Below are 19,028 nucleotides of genomic sequence, written 5' to 3' on the forward strand. Positions count from 1 at the left end.
CCTGGCAGGCTACAGCCCATGGGGTCGCAAAGAGTAGAACACGACTGAGCGAGTAACAGAACACATACAGTGTTAAATGGAGGGAAACAGAATCAAAAAGATGGAGGCTGTCCCCAAAGTAACATAATCTTAACACAATTCCAATCAAAATCTCAACAGGGTTTTGCACAGAATTTTCATGCATCCTAAAATCTTAGTAGAAAACAAAAGAGAGAAGCCAAGATAATTCTGAAAAAGAGTGAAGAAGTGTCTGGACTTCTCCACCAGATATCAAAACTTTTATAAAGCTATATGGTAATAATGTGATTAACTTTTAAAGAAAACTGCCAGTTTTCTAAAGTGGCTGTACCATTTTACATTCCCACAAGCAATGTATGAGAGCTTTGATTTCTCTACATCCTCATCAGCACTTAATGTCTTTTTGATTGTTGTTTAGTCGTTAAATCATGTCCAACTGTTTGCAACCCCATGGACTGTAGCCCACCAGGCTCCTCTGTCCATGGGATTTTTCAGGCAAGAAATACAGGAGTAGGTTGCCGTTTTGTTCTCCAAGGGATCTTCCCAACCCAGGGATTGAACCTGTGTCTCCTGCATTGCAGGCGGATTCTTTAGTCCTGAGCCATTCTAATGGGCATATCGTAGTTTCTCATTGTGGTTTTAATTTGCATATCCCTAAAAGCGAATGATTCTGATTTTTTATGTACTTATTAGTCTTTTGGATGTCTTTGATGAAATGTCTTTGGGCACCACTAGTCTTTTGTACATTTTAAAATTGGATTATTGTCTTATTATTCAGTTTTAAGAGTTCTTTGTATATTCTAGACACAAGTCTTTTATCAGATATGTGATTTGCAATATTTTCTTGCAGCTAGTGACTTGTTTTTTTTTTCATTTTTAAAATAGTATCTTTTTAAAGTCAAAAGTTTAAAATTTTAATGAAGTCCAATTTATCATATTTTTCTTTTATGCCATGTGCTTTTGGTGTTGTGTCTGAGAATTTTAGTCCAGAGTCATGAAGATGTTCTCCTGTTTTCTTCTAGGAGACTATAGTTTTACCTTTTTCATTTAATTCTGTGATCCATTTTGAATTAATATTTGTGAATAGTGTGATTTAAGGATCTCAGTTTTCTTTTTTGCATGTGGATATCCAATTATTCCAGCATTGTTTGTGGAAACCTTTTTTGAGAATTAGTTGACCACTAATACAAGGGTTTCCTTCTGGTCTCTCAATTCTGTTCCATTGATCTACATTCCTATCCTTATAACAATACCACATTCTCTTGAGTACTTTAACTTTCTTGTAAGTTTTGAATTCAGTGTAAATCTTTAAACTTCTTTCTTTTTCAAAATTATTTTGGTTATCCTAGGTCCTTTGCAGCTTCACCAGCTTATCAACTTCTGCAAAGAAGCCTACTAGGATTTTGACATTGAAACTATATATGAATTTAGTAGAAATTATCATCTTAACAATTACTTCTTTAATTTTTCTCAGCAATGTTTTATACTTTTCAGTGTATAAATTTTACATTTGTTTGATTAAATTTATTTCCATTTAATTCCTTTTGATGTTATTATGAATAGAATTTTCTTAATTTCATTTGAGTCTGTTTATTGCTAGTGTGTAGGAATATAGTTGATTTTTGTATATTGATCTTGTATTCTGTGACCTCACTGGACTCATTTATTAATTCTAGCAGTTTTATTGTAGGTTCCTTAGGATTTTCTGCACAGACAATTGTGTTTATGAATAAGGATAGCTTTATTTCTTCCGTTCCAATCTGGATGCCTTTACGCTATTTGGTTTTGTTGTTGTTGTTTGCTTGCTTTTTCTTAGGGCGTTGTCTAGAACTTCCAGCATAGTGTTGAACAGAAATGGTGAGAGCAGTCACCTTTGCCTTGTTCCTGATTTTAGGGGGAATGCATTCAGTTTTTTAGCATTAAGTTTAAGTTAGCTGAGGAGGTCATGGCAACACACTCCTGTATTCTTGCCTGGAGAATCCATAGACAGAGGAGCGTGGTGGGCTACAGTCCATAGGGTCACACATAGTCAGACACACTGAAGTGACTTAGCATGCATGCATATGTGAAGTTAGCTGTAGGGTTTTTGTATTTATTCTTTGTCTATTAAAATGAAAATTTCTATTAGGAGATCATGAATTAGTTATATTATGAATGAGTATTAGATATTGTCAAATGTTATTTCTACGTTTACAGAGATGATCATGGGGATTTCAGTTCAGTCACTCAGTCGTGTCTGACTCTTTGCAACCCCACGGACTGCAGCACGCCAGGATTTCCTGTCCATCACCAACTCCCAGAGGTTACTCAAACTCATGTCCATTGAGTCGGTGATGCCATCCAACCATCTCATCTTCTGTCGTCCCCTTCTCCTGCTTTCAATCTTTCCCAGCATCAGGGTCTTTTCCAATGAGTTGGTTCTTCCCATCAGGTGGCCAGAGTATTGTAGTTTTGGCTTCAGCATTGATCTTTCCAATGAATATTCAGGACTTATTTACTTTAGGATGGACTGGTTTGATCTCCTTGAAGTCCAAGGGGCTCTCAAGAGTCTTCAACACCACAGTTCAAAAGCATCAATTCTTCGGCACTCAGCTTTCTTTAGTCCACTCTCACATCCACACATGACTACTGGAAAAACCATAGCTTTGACTGGATGGACCTTTGTTGGCAAAATAATGTCTCTGCTTTTCAATATGCTATCTAGGTTGGTCATAGCCTTTCTTCCAAGGAGCAAGCATCTTTTAATTTCATGGCTGCAGTCACCATCTGCAGTGATTTTGGAGCCCCAAAAAATAAAGTCTGTCACTCTTTCCGCTGTTTCCCCATCTATTTGCCATGAAGTGATGGGACTTGATGTCATGATCTTAGTTTTCTGAATGTTGAGTTTTAAGCCAACTTTTTCACTCTTTTCTTCTTTCATTTCCATCAAGAGGCTCTTTAGTTCCTCTTCACTGCCTTCCATAAGGATGATGTCATCTGCATATCTGAGGTTATTGATATTTTTTCCCAGCAATCTTGATTCTAGCTTGTGCTTCAACCAGCCCAGCCTTTCTCATGATGTACTCTGCGTATAAGTTAAATAAGCAGGGTGACAATATACAGCCTTGACGTACTCTTTTCCCGATTTGGAACCAGTCTGTTGTTCTGTGTCCAGTTCTAACTATTGCTTCCTGACCTGCATACAGATGTCTCAGGAGGCACGTCAGGTGATTTGGTATTCCCATCTCTTGAAATGGAGTAGCCATCATAGTCAACAAAAGAGTGCAAAATGCAGTACTTGGATGCAATCTCAAAAACAACAGAATGATCTCTGTTCGTTTCAAAGGCAAACCATTCAATATCACAGTATTCCAAGTCTATGCCCCAACCAGTAATACTGAAGAAGCTGAAGGTGAATGGTTCTATGAAGACCTACAAGACCTTCTAGAACTAACACCCAAAAAAGATGTCCTTTTTATTATAGGGGACTGGAGTGCAAAAGTAGGAAGTCAAGAAATACCTGGAGTAACAGGCAAATTTGGGCTTGGAGTAAAGAATGAAGCAGGGCAAAGACTAATAGAGTTTTGCCTAGAGAACACACTGGGTCATAGCAAACACCCTCTTCCAAAAACACAAGAGAAGACTCTACATGTGGACATCACCAGATGATCAATACCAAAATCAGATTGATAATATTCTTTGCAGCCAAAGATGGAGAAGTTCTATACAGTCAACAAAGAACTGACTCATTGGAAAAGACCCTGATGCTGGGAGAGATTGAAGGCAGGAGGAGAAGGGGACGACAGATAACGAGATGGCTGGATGGCATGTCTGACTCAATGGACATGATTTTGAGTAAGCTCTGAGAGTTGGTGATGGTTGGGAGGCCTGGGGTGCTGCAGTCCATGGGGTCGCAAAGAGTCAGACATGACTGAGCAACTGAACTGAACTGAAGAATTTTCCACAGTTTGTTGTGATCCACACAAGTAAAAGACTTTGGTGTAGTCAGTAAAGGAAAAGTAGATGTTTTTCTGGAGCTCTGTTGCTTTTTTCATGATCCAGTGGATTTTTGATATCTGGTTCCTCTGCCTTTTCTAAATCCAGCTTGAACATCTGGAAGTTCATGGGGATTTTCCATAATTCTATTAATATGTCATATTACATTACTTGATTTTTAGATACTTAACCAGCCTTGGGTTCCTGGAACTAACTGCAGTTGGTCATGGTGTTTAAACCTTTTTTTATATGTTTCTGAATTCAGTTTGCTAATATTTCATTGAGGTTTTTTATATCTGCATTCATAAGGAATATTTGTATATAGTTTTTTCCTTATGATCCTAATCAGTTTTTAATTTAATGATTTTTTCATATCCTTTGATAATCATTGCCCAGACCAGCTGTTTCACTAGGGTTTGTTGTATATTCCTTATTTATTATTTTGAATTCTTGTATAAATAAGGACTTTGCTTCATCAAGTATTTAGTCATTCACGGATACAGTTCATATAGAAAAGGTAGGCTGTATATTTGATTTGTTTCTCTTTACTTGCCAATTTATAGAATAATAAGTTGGTTCTATAATATCAAAGGTGATCAGTCAGTTTTAAAAATTACTATGAATTTGAACAACTAAAATATGTTTACATTCTTTGCAATTTTTATTTCTGATGCTCAAATATCCCATCTCTGGATAGTGGGAGTCCCCTGAAGTTGACTCTCGAATCCTTTGACACAACTCCAGTAGTTTTTTTTTTTTTTTTTTTATGGTTGACAGATCTTAACAGTAAAAAAAAAACTTCACGCTTGTGGACTTCTCTGGTAGTCCGGTTTTTAAGACCCTTTCCAGTGCAGGGAATGTGGGTTTGATCCCTGGTTGGGGAAGTTCCGCATGCCTCAGGGTGTGGCCCAAAATTAATTAATAATTTCAAAACAACAACAACAGCAAGAGCTTCACACTGTTCATGATAGAGTAAGCGTTTCTTTAATGAATAATTAAATGAAAATTACCTAGGACCTTACAGGATTTTTAATGCATACTAGGTTTGATGTATATCTTAGGACTATCTTGCTGCAATCATTAAGAGTATGACCGAAAATTAGAAACAGTAATTTATAGAAGATTCACGTAATAGATTTCCTAAACATTAATTCTCCTGAAATAAAATCAGGAAATAAAATTTCTATTATATTTAGTTTTAGATATGGTTCATAACACATGTAAATTTTATGATTTTGATGTTGCCTTTTCAAAGATGTGAAATACTCGGAATACTGGCCCCAAATAGCTGAGATGCATATGAAAGAAATTACTTCAGCAAGCCCAGACTCCTGCATCTTCCCTAAAATAGAAAAGCAATAAAGTCCTTAACTTGAATTAATAAATTCAAGTTAATAAATTCCTTAACCAAAAAAATAAAATAAATAAATAAATAAATAAATTCCTTAACCTAGTTTTTCTTAATTAACAATAATCTTTTGATATTCAGACTACTTGCCCCTTATTGCAAACTTCTGTGTAACCCTGACTCCTTCCTCCACCGCCTCTGAGCAGTTCTGTCAGTCACTTGAAATGGCTGTCTCCTGGGCTTGACGTCCTACAAATTCCCTCCGAATAAAACATTACTCAATTTTTAAGTTGAGAGAGGGTAAAAATATATGTCCTTTTGCTTAATAGTGCAAAAGGAGATATGCTATTTTGCATTTCCACACACAATATATGATAGCCTTTTTACCACACTCTTTCCACCAGTCTGTTGTCAAGCTTTTGGATTTTTGCCAGTCTGGTGGGTGAGAAGTGGTGTCGCCAAGTAATTTTAATTTTATGCTCAACAACACATTTTAATAAGTTAATGACAGTCTACATTAACATATAAAGAAATTTGCCATTAGACATCTAAAATTTAATGAGTTGGCTCTGATCCTCAACCTGCAGGTTATTTAGTTAGATTTGTGGTAAGAAGTAAGATGGATTTGTTAAAACAACTATTATGTTAATGAAATATTCAATTAAAAAAAGATGGATTTATTATGCTCAACACAGCAGAGTAAATAGTCAACTATGGTCTCATACTTGAAAAACATTTTATAACCAACAAAGTACTTTTACAGTCATTATAATTTGACTGTCATGATTATTCCTGAGAAATAGGACAGGTGCTATGCTCATTTTGTAGAAGGGAAAACTGATTGAGATTTTCCAGTTTAACACAGCAAATGATAGAGCTGGGTTTAAATTTCGAATTTCTGATCTACCTATATACAAATTCTGTGCTTTCTCTTCCTGGTATTTGCTAAAGAATGCACGACCTATATTACCCAGGAGGTGGCAGTGTTCTCTTAATGTTCATTGAGCTTCACTTTCACACTGGAGACACTTGAATTGAAAATTGTATTCTTCCAGCTGGTATTCTTGAGTGTAAGTTATATTTAGGTGTTAAAGATAAAAGGATGAATAAAGTTGGTGTCTGCTTCCTAGAAAGTCACCATGTAGGTACAAGAGTTGGGGCAGTAAGTAAGAGTTCAAAGCCTACAATATTGTGTATAAAATGCTGTGGGAATACAAATTTATAGTGGGCCTTTTGGGTGGTGTCTTTTATGTGATGATGGTATAGTTTTATCTAGTACACAGATGAGAGACACAGGTAAATTCTAGCTTTCTGATGTCCTAATGACAAAAAAAATAACCCACAAAAGGAAAATCATATGCATTGTAAATGTAAAGGAAAAAGCTCCTACATGTCCTAATGTGCCATTCCATCACTATCAACACTATATTCAGTATTTTTAATATTTTTTCAGATGTAAATTTAGTGTTGAAGTTTATTCCATTTGTTCATTAACCAAATATATTTTTTTAAGTGGTGTGTGTGTTTCACATGTGTATCCAAAATGTGTGTGTTGAAATGGTTTCTAGTTCATCCTGATTTAGGGTGCTTGTATTTTTTCAAGTTAATTAGTGTTTTATTTTTGGCTGTGCTGAGTCTTCATTGCTTCACGAGAGGCCTTTCTCTAGTTGCTGTGAGCAAGGTTACTCTAGTTGAGTATGAGGGCTTCTCTTGGAGAGCATGGGCTCCAGGGCGAGCGGGCTTCAGGAAATGTGGCTCTTGAGCTCTCGAGCACAGTCTCAGGAGTCGTGGTGCACTGGCTTAGTTGTTATGTGGCATGTTGGCTCTTCCCAGACCAGGCATCGAACCTGTGTTCCCTACATTGGCGGGTGGTTTCTTAACCACTGCACCCACCAGGAAAGTCCCAGGGTGTTTTTACTGCTGCTTCTGTCTAAAGGAGCATGTTTCTGTAAGCCTTGCTTTTTCTCCTGCGACTGCCAGAGGACAGTAGAGCACAAACCTAGCATTTGTGCATGACTAAAGAGAGTGTTGATCTTATAGCATCTGGGCGTTTTACATCCACTAAGTAGGAATTAGGGTTCCACTCTAGGTGGAGTTTCCTTTCTCCTCTTCTTCTAGAAAGGGATGAAGGAGATCCTTTTCAAGAAGCAAACTCTCATGGGGAGGTTGTCACTGCTGACAAATATTTTTAAATGTTAATTTAGCCAGATGCTGTTAAATACTGGGGATATAATAGGGTACACAAAATAGTCACAGTCCCTGTCCTCATCAAGATTGTGATTCTGGCAAAACCTACTGGTGACTAGTAACCTCATAAGTAATGTATGTTGATGTTTTAGAAGCCACTTCTTATATTCAAATCTTCTTGTGTTTCATCTGAGAGTTTCAGGTTATAGTACAAATTATCCCTGAGAGGAAAGCAGAATTCAAGCAAATTACCTTCTAAATATATAATGAATCAAACCTCAGGTAGAATCTTGAATACTTAATTAGCAGCACTTCCCAACAACTGTAGTTTTCTATAAATTTTCTTGTTTGCATTATAGGTTTAGCCCTAGAAATATCCTCCATTGTGCAATTTAGGAACAGACTGAAATGTTAGATATTTCTGCTACTTGAGATAGAGTTGATTTCAGGAAAACAGTTGAACTTTCACCTTTGGAATCTTAGGATTATTCCTTTATTATTTATGACCCCTAAATATATATTTATCAGAATTTTAAATTTTACAATCAAATCACACTGATAAAAAAGTCTGGATTCCTGTGTCAGATATTATTTGACTCCCAGGACCTTATGGAAGTGAGTTTACCTCTCTGGGTTTTTGTTTTTTTTTAATCTGAAAATGAGACAGGACAAAGGAAAGGAGGTATCCAGTTCACCAGTGTTCTAACTCATTATCATCCTCACTGCCTCACACTTTTTGCAATGTTGGATTTAATCACATGAAATTACCAGTATTTGACTATTTGAAAAGATTCTGTATTTAACCTACATAACCAGCCATTTCATTTGGTTCAGTCTAATTGTTGAATTCAGTTGTGGGCTTTTATTGTGATTATCTGAGTTATTTATTTTAGGGATCAGTTCAGTTCAGTCACTTAGTCGTGTCTGACTCTTTGCGACCCCATGAATCACAGCATGCCAGGCCTCCCTGTCCATCACCAACTCCCAGAATTCACTCAAACTCACGTCCATTGAGTCAGTGATGCCATCCAGCCATCTCATCCTCTGTCGTCCCCTTCTCCTCCTGCCCCCAATCCCTCCCAGCATCAGAGTCTTTTCCAATAAGTCAACTCTTCACATGAGGTGGCCAAAGTATTGGAGTTTCAGCTTTAGCATCAGTCCTATTTTAGGGATAGCTGAAGCTAAACAAAATTAATGTCTCAAGTGTGAAGGAAACATGCATTTGGAGACTATAATATTGCCTATCAATGCAGTCCATTCTGGGTGTGCATAGAATCCAGTCTAGTCTTTTCTTTCTACATTATGCTAATTTTCTGGTCCCTGGATGCTAGATGATTTGATTGCTATATTTCTTTAGTGTCTGGCAAAGGAAGAGTTACTTGAAAGTTTTGTTAGGGTTTTCTTTGTAATAAGTTTTGGCCAGAAGTATCTTCTTATGGAAGAGGAGAATATACTATTGGCACTGATATCCAGGGTATGATTAATTAAATAATTCTTCAGAGTTGCCTGTCTTTTCCCTCTCTTTTCTATGAGTTATGTCAAGGAGTTGAAAGGGCGAACTTTCTCAATTTCTAGCTTTAGACCAATTTTGTCATTTTGTCATTCCATCCTACATCTGAAGGGAACAGGGCTAAGTTTTTCTAGTTGTTTGATGCAGATCCTTAAATATTTCTGCTTGAGTAAGCTGATGTGTTAAACTCCTCCCCCCCCCCCACCACTTCTTGAGGCATTATTCATCTCTTTACCATTAAATAAATTGAACTTTTGGGTCTTTTGTCATTACTTAGACTTTTGGTCGCAGAAGTTAATCAGTGAGAGGAAAGATAACCCACAGAGGATTTTTTTTTAGTTCCCCACCCAGGATAAAACCCATGCCCCTGCAGTGGCAGTGCAGACCACCAGAGAAGTCCCAAGACCTCCGACTGCTCTACCTGAGACACTTAAAACTGTTGTTTTATTACTGAGTTCATGCTTGTACTGCTTGTTACAGAACAGGCCAATAAATGGAGAGACAAGTTGTTGAGGCAGGGAGTAGTGACTTCATTTGGAAAGCCAGCAGACTGAGAAGATGGACTGTTGTCCCAAAGAACCACCTTACCCAAGTTAGAATTCAGGCTGCTTTTATACTAAAAGGGGAGAGGGGGTGTGGTTGGTTGTTACAGACTTCTTGGGGTCAGAATCCTTTGTTCTTGCATCTGTCCATGTAGGTCAGGTTATATTGTTTCTTTGTACCTCCAACATGACAAATGTTACATGAATGGAAAAATGTTATACCTTAAAAGTCAGAACCTTGAAAATGGGCTATTCTTTATATTTCAGGCTATAGGCAGCATTCTTAACTTGTAGCAAAAGCAATAGAATACAAAGGTTAAAGTAAAGAAAACAGATCCAATATGGAGTCAGATTTGTTCTTCCCTTTTACAGTTTTTCTGGAGAAATCACATACTAGTCTATATAGAATCTGAGGTATAGATATCTCTTTCTAAGAGATGTTCCAAATAACTATTTTACTTTTTCCCCCTCAGAAAAACTCTTGGGTGCTGGGCCCAAAAGAACCAAGAATTTGAGAAGCTTTGACTAAATCTAGAAAAATGTAAGCAGTCATAATCGGCAAAGCAGATGAGTTGGGTGGGTATCAAAGTAAACACACTGGAAGAAATAGGATTCTTCCCCTTCTCATACACTTTCTGAATCTAACCACAGAACTCCATCACCTTTGCTATTGCTTCCATAAGATTCTATAACTTCCTTCCTTTATTTTTAAAATATTTATTTATTTATTTAGCTGCACTGGGTCTTAGTTGGCAGTGTGTGGATTCTAGTTCCCTGGCCAGGGATCAAACCCAGGCCCCCTGCATTGGGAACACAAAGTCTTAGCCACTGGACCACCAGGGGAGTCCCTACTTGCTTTAAAAATATACTTACCAGGGACTTCCCTGGTAGTCCAGTGGCTAAGACTCTGCAGCCTCAATGCAGGGGCCTCGGTTCCATCCCTGCCTGGGAACTAGATCCCACATGCTGTGAGCAACTAAGGTCTTGAGCCACAACTAGTGAATCCATGGGCCACAACAAAAAATCCTGTGAGCGGCAACTAAGACCCAACACAGCCTAACAAATAAAAATATATATATAAAGAATAATATATAAAGATAAAGAAGGATCCAATTAAATAAATTCTATTATATATAATAGAATTTATTTAATTGGATCCTTCTTTATCTACTTTTAGAATGGCAAAAACGTGTTAAATTTTAGGGTAAATGAAGATCTACCTTTTTAAAAAAATCTATTTCAGTTTCTTAAAGTAGCAGGACTCTAGAGAAATGGGAGCTGGGATGTCTTGTCTAATGTGCTTTGATTCTGTATTATTTTGTTTCCTTTTTTTTTTCCCTAGAGATAAGAGATATTCCACCAATTTCAGGAGACTGGAGTTATGAAAAGAATTTTCAAACAATCAGATCGTTTGCTTCTGGAAGATAGAGAAAAGAAATTGGGTTGGATGATTCCTGAAATTTCTTATTCAGTATTTCCACTTATATAGTTCAGCCTGTCTAGTCCTAGTATGATCTTTTGAATGTAACTAAAATACTAGTTTTTGGAAATGTTCACATCAGATCATAAAATCTGGGTTATATAATACCCAGAGGGATACACACTGGAAGACAGAGTAATTAATCTAAATGGAGTTAACATCCAAATAGGAAAAGGAGTACGTCAAGGTTGTATATTGTCACCCTGCTTATTTAACTTATATGCAGAGTACATCATGAGAAACACTGGACTGGAAGAAACACAAGCTGGAATCAAGATTGCCGGGAGAAATATCAATAACCTCAGATATGCAGATGACACCACCCTTATGGCAGAAAGTGAAGAGGAACTAAAAAGCCTCTTGATGAAGGTGAAAGTGGAGAGTGAAAAAGTTGGCTTAAAGCTCAGCATTCAGAAAACGAAGATCATGGCATCTGGTCCCATTACTTCATGGAAAATAGATGGGGAAACAGTGTCAGACTTTATTTTTCTGGGCTCCAAGATCACTGCAGATGGTGACTGCAGCCATGAAATTAAAAGATGCTTACTCCTTGGAAGGAAAGTTATGACCAACCTAGATAGCATATTCAAAAGCAGAGACATTACTTTGCCAACAAAGGTTCATCTAGTCAAGGCTATGGTTTTTCCTGTGGTCATATATGGATATGAGAGTTGGACTGTGAAGAAGGCTGAGCGCCGAAGAATTGATGCTTTTGAAATGTGGTGTTGGAGAAGACTCTTGAGAGTCCCTTGGACTGCAAGGAGATCCAACCAGTCCATTCTGAAGGAGTTCAGCCCTGGGATTTCTTTGGAAGGAATGATGCTAAAGCTGAAACTCCAGTACTTTGGTCACCTCATGCGAAGAGTTGACTCATTGGAAAAGACTCTGATGCTGGCAGGAGGAGAGGGGGACGACAGAGGATGAGATGGCTGGATGGCATCACTGACTTGATGGACGTGAGTCTGGGTGAACTCCGGGAGTTGGTGATGGACAGGGAGGCCTGGCGTGTTGTGATTCATGGGGTCGCAAAGAGTCGGACATGACTGAGCGACTGAACTGAATTGAACATCTATTAGCTTTTTACCAAGTGTTTACCAAGTGTGCCACGTAGCTTCCTAAGGGCTTAATATGCGTTGCCTTATTTCACTTCATTACAATTTTAGGAAGTAGAGACTATTTATTTACTGTATTTTACAGATGAGCAAAGTGAGGTTCAGACATGTGAGGTAGTTCTCCCAGTGTCACTCAGCTTGTGAGTGAGAGGACTGAACCAGAACTTAGATTTGACCCTAAAGGCTAATGAAGGAGCTATTATCTCCCTTTTGGAAATGAGTGCATCAGAGATGTTAAGTAACTTGGCCTAAAGTTACATAAACAGTAACTAACAGTGGTGTCAGGATCTGAATGCATGTCTGCTTTTCTCTAAAACTTATGGTTTTGACCATAAGATATTCTAAGATATCGTTGAGCATTAAGGAATGCAGTAAGAGAACACAACACATTGAGAATATTAGGATTTTTAAGAAATTAGGTTGAGTGCTGTTATAAACCTCATTATATTTATTTATCTCTGCTGGGTCTTAGTTGTAGCACACAGAATCTTTTTAGTTGCAGCATGAGAATTGTGCTCTAATATAGAGTTGAAGTGAAGTGTTAGTCACTCAGTCATGTCCGACTCTTTTTGACCCCTACTTCACTTCAGCTCTATATAGTCATTAGTTCCCTGACCAGGGATTGAACCCAGGGCCCCTGCATTGGGAACGCAGAGTCTTAACCACTGAAAGATAAGCCCCATTATAAATCAGGTCTTAAAGACTAAGGTTTTGTGCCACATTGTTAGGCTAAGGGAGAAGGACCTAAATGGCAGTGATAACTTGGCATATAGTGAATGAGAACCTCTGAGGGCAGAAAAGGGACTTAAAAAAATATGGTATCCGTTGGAGATGCCTTTATTGATTTATTGACTGCATCTGGCTGCTGTGCTTCCAGTCTCAGTTGCAATTCCCACATTGAGGCTGTTCCCACCCTTCCTGTGTCCCTTGAGCTTAGCAGGCACTTCCTGTCCTATTAGAAATGAAAGTTCGAGATTGGGGCTGTGGTATGTATGTATTTACTCTGCAGAATGTTGGTACTGTTTGTCCCTTTATGATAGCAAAAAGCTGACAGGAGAACTAGAATAGAGACTGGGACTTCATTTAAGGGAGGGTTTGGCCTTAATGTTTGTTGTGGCAAAGCAGACAGGTTAATTTATTTCTTAGAATATCCACTATGACAGTGAGGGGGCCTTAAGAAGGGATTTGAAGGCTTTCACCCTATATCCCTGTTCCACTTGGACTAGATTGGTAAATTACTGGATAGTGTTCTTAAATTTTTGGTTTCCTACAAGTTTATTTTATTGTTAAGGCACCTTCTACAGCACATTCCTTTAGTAATATTAGAGGTAAGTGTTGCAATTGTGTTAAATTTTTGACTCTAAAGTTAATGTTCCTTTCCTCCTAAGATCTTTGTATTTTTCTTCTCTGTGAAATGTGTTTTTAAAATAGTTATTTGTTTATTTTTCTGCAGTTTAGAGACAGCTTGAAGCAAACATCCCAACTCTGTGAACTTCAGCTTGGGCATAAACTTCAGATAGTGTGAGTAATCGTTTCAGTTTCATGGACCTTGAAGCTCGGAATAGTGGGATGAAGATTCATATAAGATAGCTTACAATTGTCAAAGAAATCACTAGGCAATTACGTCTCAGTCAAGCTGGGGAAAAAAAAAGCACTAAGCATCAAGTTTAATGACTTAGTCCAGTTTGAAAAATCATTTTTGAAGTCATACCTGGGGGAATCTGAAAGGATTAAGAAGCATCAGCGTGACCTGAGAGAAATAAAACTGTCCAAAGATCTGAAACTAGTTACTTCCCATCCTCTGTTTTGCTTGTCTCTGCTCTTTGGTGAGCTCTTCTGTTTGTTATTCTGTGTGTTAAGCTCGCTGTAAATATAAAGTGTGTGTGTGTGGGGAAGTACTGAGCTTATTTTCTTCACATGTTCTCCAAAGCAGTGTCCCTTTAAAATCAAGCTTGGAATCTTATAGCTGAGATCTAAGGAGAAAATGTCCTCATTTTTTCCATGAGAATCTGAACTTGTACAAAATAAATAGGAAAGGGGATAGAGTTGAAAGAGGTAGACCTAAAAACTTCTTTTTGGTCTAACTGCTCAGCCTATGAAAAATTAAAAAATAACATCTTGGGCATTAGGACCCAGTGGAAGAGCCTCACTCAGACTCGGGGTTAACTTCTATCAGTGACGTAAACAAGCAGCCCTAGCTCATTCTTTACTCCCCCTCCCTCCCCCCCTCCTCCTCCTCCCTTTCCCTCTCCCTTCTCTTCCTCCCTCCCTCCCTCCTTCTCTCCCTTCTTTCCTCTCCCTTTCCCTCTCCCTCTTTCTCTCTTAGCTTCCTGACATTAAAGAGAAAATGCTGCTATCAGTGACGTCCAGGCCTGGGATTTCGACTTTTGGCTATAACAAGAACAACAAGAAGGTAGGGAAAAGTGCTTTTTTGGAATTCAGCTACTTCCTTTTCTGGGGATCGGGGAGTGCCCTTGGCTTTAACATTCTCCTTAAGAGGGGAACAGGCTTTCTCTCCTCTCAGCTCCTCTTTTTCCACCACTTTTTTTTGTCATCTTTTCTTACCTGGTTCTGAAGTTCCAGGAATTTACAGTCCCTTACCTGAGGCCTGAGAAGGCAGTGGAATTAAAAACAAATCAAGTTTTGCAAGTTCGGAGCTTTGTGAAGTTAGTTTGACTTCCTGCTGATGTATCCAGTTTTCACAGGGAAAATATGTCACCTCAAACCCTGGCCCCCAGCCTGCTCACTCCAAGGTTATTTCGTTGTTTTGATTAACTGCATTCTCCTCCAGCCCACCTTCCTTCCTACCATTCCATCAGCGTTATCGGGTAGCTTGAATACAGTCAGTGAAATCACAGCTTCATCGGAGGACTGAGTCTACTCTTGGAGCTTAGATAGAGACCCTACTCCACCCAGCCTGTAGGCAAGGAGTTTTTAAGAGAAGACCTTGGGAATTAAGGCAGAAAGTTCTAGGATTCTTTGGGGTCTGCTGCTAAGCTGGGGCTTCCTGCTCTGCAGATAGCCAGGCTCAGCAGGCATCTTTGAAGTCTTTTTGATTAACCCACAGCTGCCAGAGAGTTGTGCTATGCTTGGGCACAGGGGCAGTCTGGGGAGAGGTGTACAGTCGTGCCCACAGTTGCCAAGGAATATCTTGGGCAGTTTCTTGGCATTTCAGTGCACACAGTGCTGACTAGGAGGAACTTTATGCTGTAGCAGAAAGACCCTTTACTCCCTGTCTTGATTCTCTAGCTGTTCTTTGTAGAAAAAGGTGCCATATATATTTTAGGTTATTTTGCTCATTTGATGGATTGTTGGGGCATGGGAAGGGATTCTTGATACTTTCTTATATACCTAAGGAGACTGATACAGGTGAACAAAGTATCTGATCAAGGCAGTGGGTAAATGTTTGGAACCGAAACACCTGGTGTTAGTTTATAAGGTATTCATTCTGTCATTGCTTCCCTGAGGGCTCAGACAGTAAAGAGTCTGCCTGCAATGCAGGAGACCAGAGTTTGATCCTTGGATTGGGAAGATCCCCTCGAGAAGGGAATGACAATCCACTCCAGTATTCTTGCTTGGAGAATTCCATGGACAGAGGAGCCTGGTGGACTACAGTCCATGGGGTGGCAAAGAGTCGGATACAACTGAGTAACTATCACACACATGCGCGCGTGCGTGCGTAAACACACACACACTATTATATCCTTAAGAAATATGGGTTCATATGTTATCAATTTTATGTACACACATAAATCAATATGATTTTGACAGAGGGGTAGCTCATCTGTCTTTATTCTCTTCAAATCTTGTATGCTGCTGCTAAGTCGCTTCAGTCGTGTCCGACTCTGTGCGACCCCATAGACGGCAGCCCACCAGGCTCCCCTGTCCCTGGGATTCTCCAGGCACGAACACTGGAGTGGGTTGCCATTTCCTTCTCCAATGCATGAAAGTGAAAAGTGAAAGTGAAGTTGCTCAGTCGTGTCCAACTCTTAGCGGCCCCATGGACTGCAGCCCACCAGGCTCCTCCATCCATGGGATTTTCCAGGCAAGAGTACTGGGGTGGGATGCCTTTGCCTTCTCCATCAAATCTTGTATAGTACTGTATAAAAGTTTCCTTGCTAATTTTTTCCCTCCAAGTCTCTCAGATTACCCATTAAAATACAGTAAAATGAATTCCAGAAATTGTTTTTTTCCTATTAGTACCCATGTATTTGATGATATCTAAAATATTCTTGTTTCTTAGCTCTGTACTTCCTTTTCTGCTTGTTGTATAGGAAAGATTTAACCAGCTTCTAAATCGAGGATATTGTAGGGCAGGGGTCCCTAACCTCTGGGATCTAATGCCTGATGCCCTGAGGTGGAGCTGATGTAGAAATAATAGAAATAAAGTGCACAATGAATGTAATGCTCTTGAATCATCCAAAAACCATCTCCCACACCAATCTGTGGAAAAATTGTCTTTCACGAAACCAGGCCCTGGTGCCAAAATGGTTGGGGACCACTGGTTTAGGGGATGAGGGTTATTATTGTGGACTGGGATTCAAATATATCTCTTTCTGATAACTTGTAAGGTTTGAGAAGCGCATTAAGAAACCTGGGATGGGGTAGATCGTAATTACTCAGGGTATTTGTCAAATGTTCTTTGGGTTCTTATAGGTCAGCATTATGATGACATCACTTGGTGACTATGACACCTTGTGTGTATATATAGGTTTGTAGGTGTTGGGCCTCTTTAAATGAAGTGATTACTACGTTACTGTTTGTGTTTTTGTTGATATGTACAGCTTAATGTGTTCATTTTTTGAGAAGAATGTTTTGAGTGAATCTGATCATGTAATCTGGTTGTTTATATACTGAAGGTTAGTTTTTAAAATAAGTTGTTAGTTTTTAGTAATAAACGTAAGACATATTTATTTTTAAAATTTAAGCATCAAGAGGTATATAAAACAAAAAATCTTCACTTCATGTCCTGATGTTACTTACCTAAATCCCCCCCGGTAAGGGAAGTGATTAGTAGCAGCTTGCTTTGTCTATTCTACCAGACTTTTTTCAATGACAAGTTAAAGTTTTAATTTTGACATTGGCTTATTTGCCGTTTCTATTAATACCTAAGTTTGTCAGGTAGGACAAGTCTATGTGCAAAGTTTTGGAGATCTCTGGAACATTTGAAAAACTGAAATAAAATTCTAAATTTCTGAAAAGGTACACATTATAAATATCTGCTTTTCTTTTCCATCATTTTGTTGTACCAAAATCTGTAAGTAACAGGCTTGTAGAGCCGTTTTCTTTAAGGAGTTTTTATATCATAATGTACTGTAGTTGTCCCTTCTGCTTAGTGGAATAAAAATAATTTCTTGAGTGAGCTCAGTTTGAAAAGATTTATTTGTACAGCACTTTTGTAACTTGATTGATTTTTATTTAATGTCTTTTAAAAGTAGAATTGTTTGGGGACTTTCCTGGCAGTCCAGTGGTTAGGACTCAGTGCTTTTACTGCCATGGCTGGGGTTCAGTCCCTGGTCAGGGAACTCAAATCGTGTAAGTCCTGCAATTCGGCAAAAAAAAAAAAAAAAAAAAGGATTGTTTTATTTTGAAACATGTGTATATTTTATCAGAGAAGTTGTTTCCGAGGAGCCAAGGACAATTACAGTTTTCTTACTCTTTCTTGGCTGTTGTAAATATAGGTATACAATCAACACATGTTTAATGCCTGATAAAGGCACACACATTCTTTCTCAGGATGTACTGTTGAATATCCATTCTTTTTAATGGAATTAAATAATCACAAGGGCTTCTCTGGTGGCTCAGTGGTAAAGTATCTGCCTGCCAATTCAGGAGACACTGGTTTGATCCCTGGGTCGGGAAGATCCCCTGGAGAAGGAAATGGCAACCCACTCCAGTATTCTTGCCTGGAGAATTCTAAATCATAGAAAGGAGAAAATGTGAATTTCAAAGAGAGATTCTGAAAAATTATGGTATTTTTTAAAAAATCTATCTTAATTATTCTTAGTTCTTAAAAAAAAGAAAAGACTAAAGGTAAAAAGATCAGAGTTCTAAGGTCTCAACACTTCCTTCAACTTTTGAAAGAGTTGCCTCAGTAGAGAGATTTGTGTATAGGTGAGTCTGAAAGAGGAAGTGTTTGTGAGTAAAGGAATTTCAGACTTGTAAAGAGCCTAACCACACCTTCCCTGACATCATCTTCCTGGCATGTGTTATTATAACTTAACTCCTCAGAGCATCAACAACCATTCCCTTTGGAAAAAAAGAAAAGAGACTTTGTTTAACTTGGGATAATTTGCCTTCCCTGACCTATTTTGCATAAGTTTCTATTTCTTCTTGATCTTAACATATTGAAGGCCATATTGGGGTGGGGAGTTGCGGGGAGTGGGGTGGGGTGGAGGAGCAGAGGCCGTGATGAGAGCAGAACTGGCTGGTAGGCATTGCCAGATTTTCACTCTTTAAGAAGTTTGAGTTACCTGAAGTTTTTGGAAGTGTTTACTCAGGAGAGCAGAAAGTGGGAAGCAATACTAGAATTGTTTATACTTCTAACAGGGAGAGAGAATTTTTGTGTGTTTGCTACATTTTCATCTAGTTACCACTGAATCAAATTGAGTAGAACTTTTATTTAATTTTATTTTTTGGCCACAATGTGTGGCATGTGGGATCTTAGTTTCCCCACCGAGGATTGAACCTGTGCCCCTTGTAGTAGAAGCACGGAGTCCTAACCACTGGACTGCCAGAGAATTCCCTGGTGGAACTTTTAAAGTCCAACATCTCATGACCAGTGGCAGCTCATAGTTCTGGTTATCGGTAATAAAGGGAACTCAGTTGGTTCAAGTTTACTGGTAATGTCTCTCCA

General features: G+C 38.5%; 1 protein-coding gene across 6 annotated transcripts in view; it reads left to right on the top strand.

The window, feature by feature from the left end:
- The window catches only part of RBMS2 (RNA binding motif single stranded interacting protein 2), a 78,806-nt gene that overhangs the window by 6,366 nt on the left and 53,412 nt on the right, over positions 1-19,028 (top strand). The window contains exons 2-4 of one of the 6 annotated variants that reach the window (XM_055578172.1): positions 10,923-12,016; positions 13,626-13,693; positions 14,499-14,585. The exons of 3 other annotated variants lie outside the window; for them this stretch is intronic. In XM_055578172.1, coding sequence (XP_055434147.1) covers positions 14,520-14,585 — 66 coding nt within the window. In that variant the 5' untranslated portion in view covers positions 10,923-12,016; positions 13,626-13,693; positions 14,499-14,519. Of the gene's footprint in view, positions 1-10,922; positions 12,017-13,208; positions 13,501-13,625; positions 13,694-14,498; positions 14,586-19,028 lie in introns of those variants that run through there. 2 more of the 6 variants (XM_055578181.1, XM_055578162.1) reach the window with 2 other exon arrangements.

The sequence above is a fragment of the Bubalus kerabau genome, chromosome 1 (genome assembly GCF_029407905.1).
Source record: "Bubalus kerabau isolate K-KA32 ecotype Philippines breed swamp buffalo chromosome 1, PCC_UOA_SB_1v2, whole genome shotgun sequence".
Classification (NCBI taxonomy): Eukaryota; Metazoa; Chordata; class Mammalia; order Artiodactyla; family Bovidae; genus Bubalus; species Bubalus kerabau.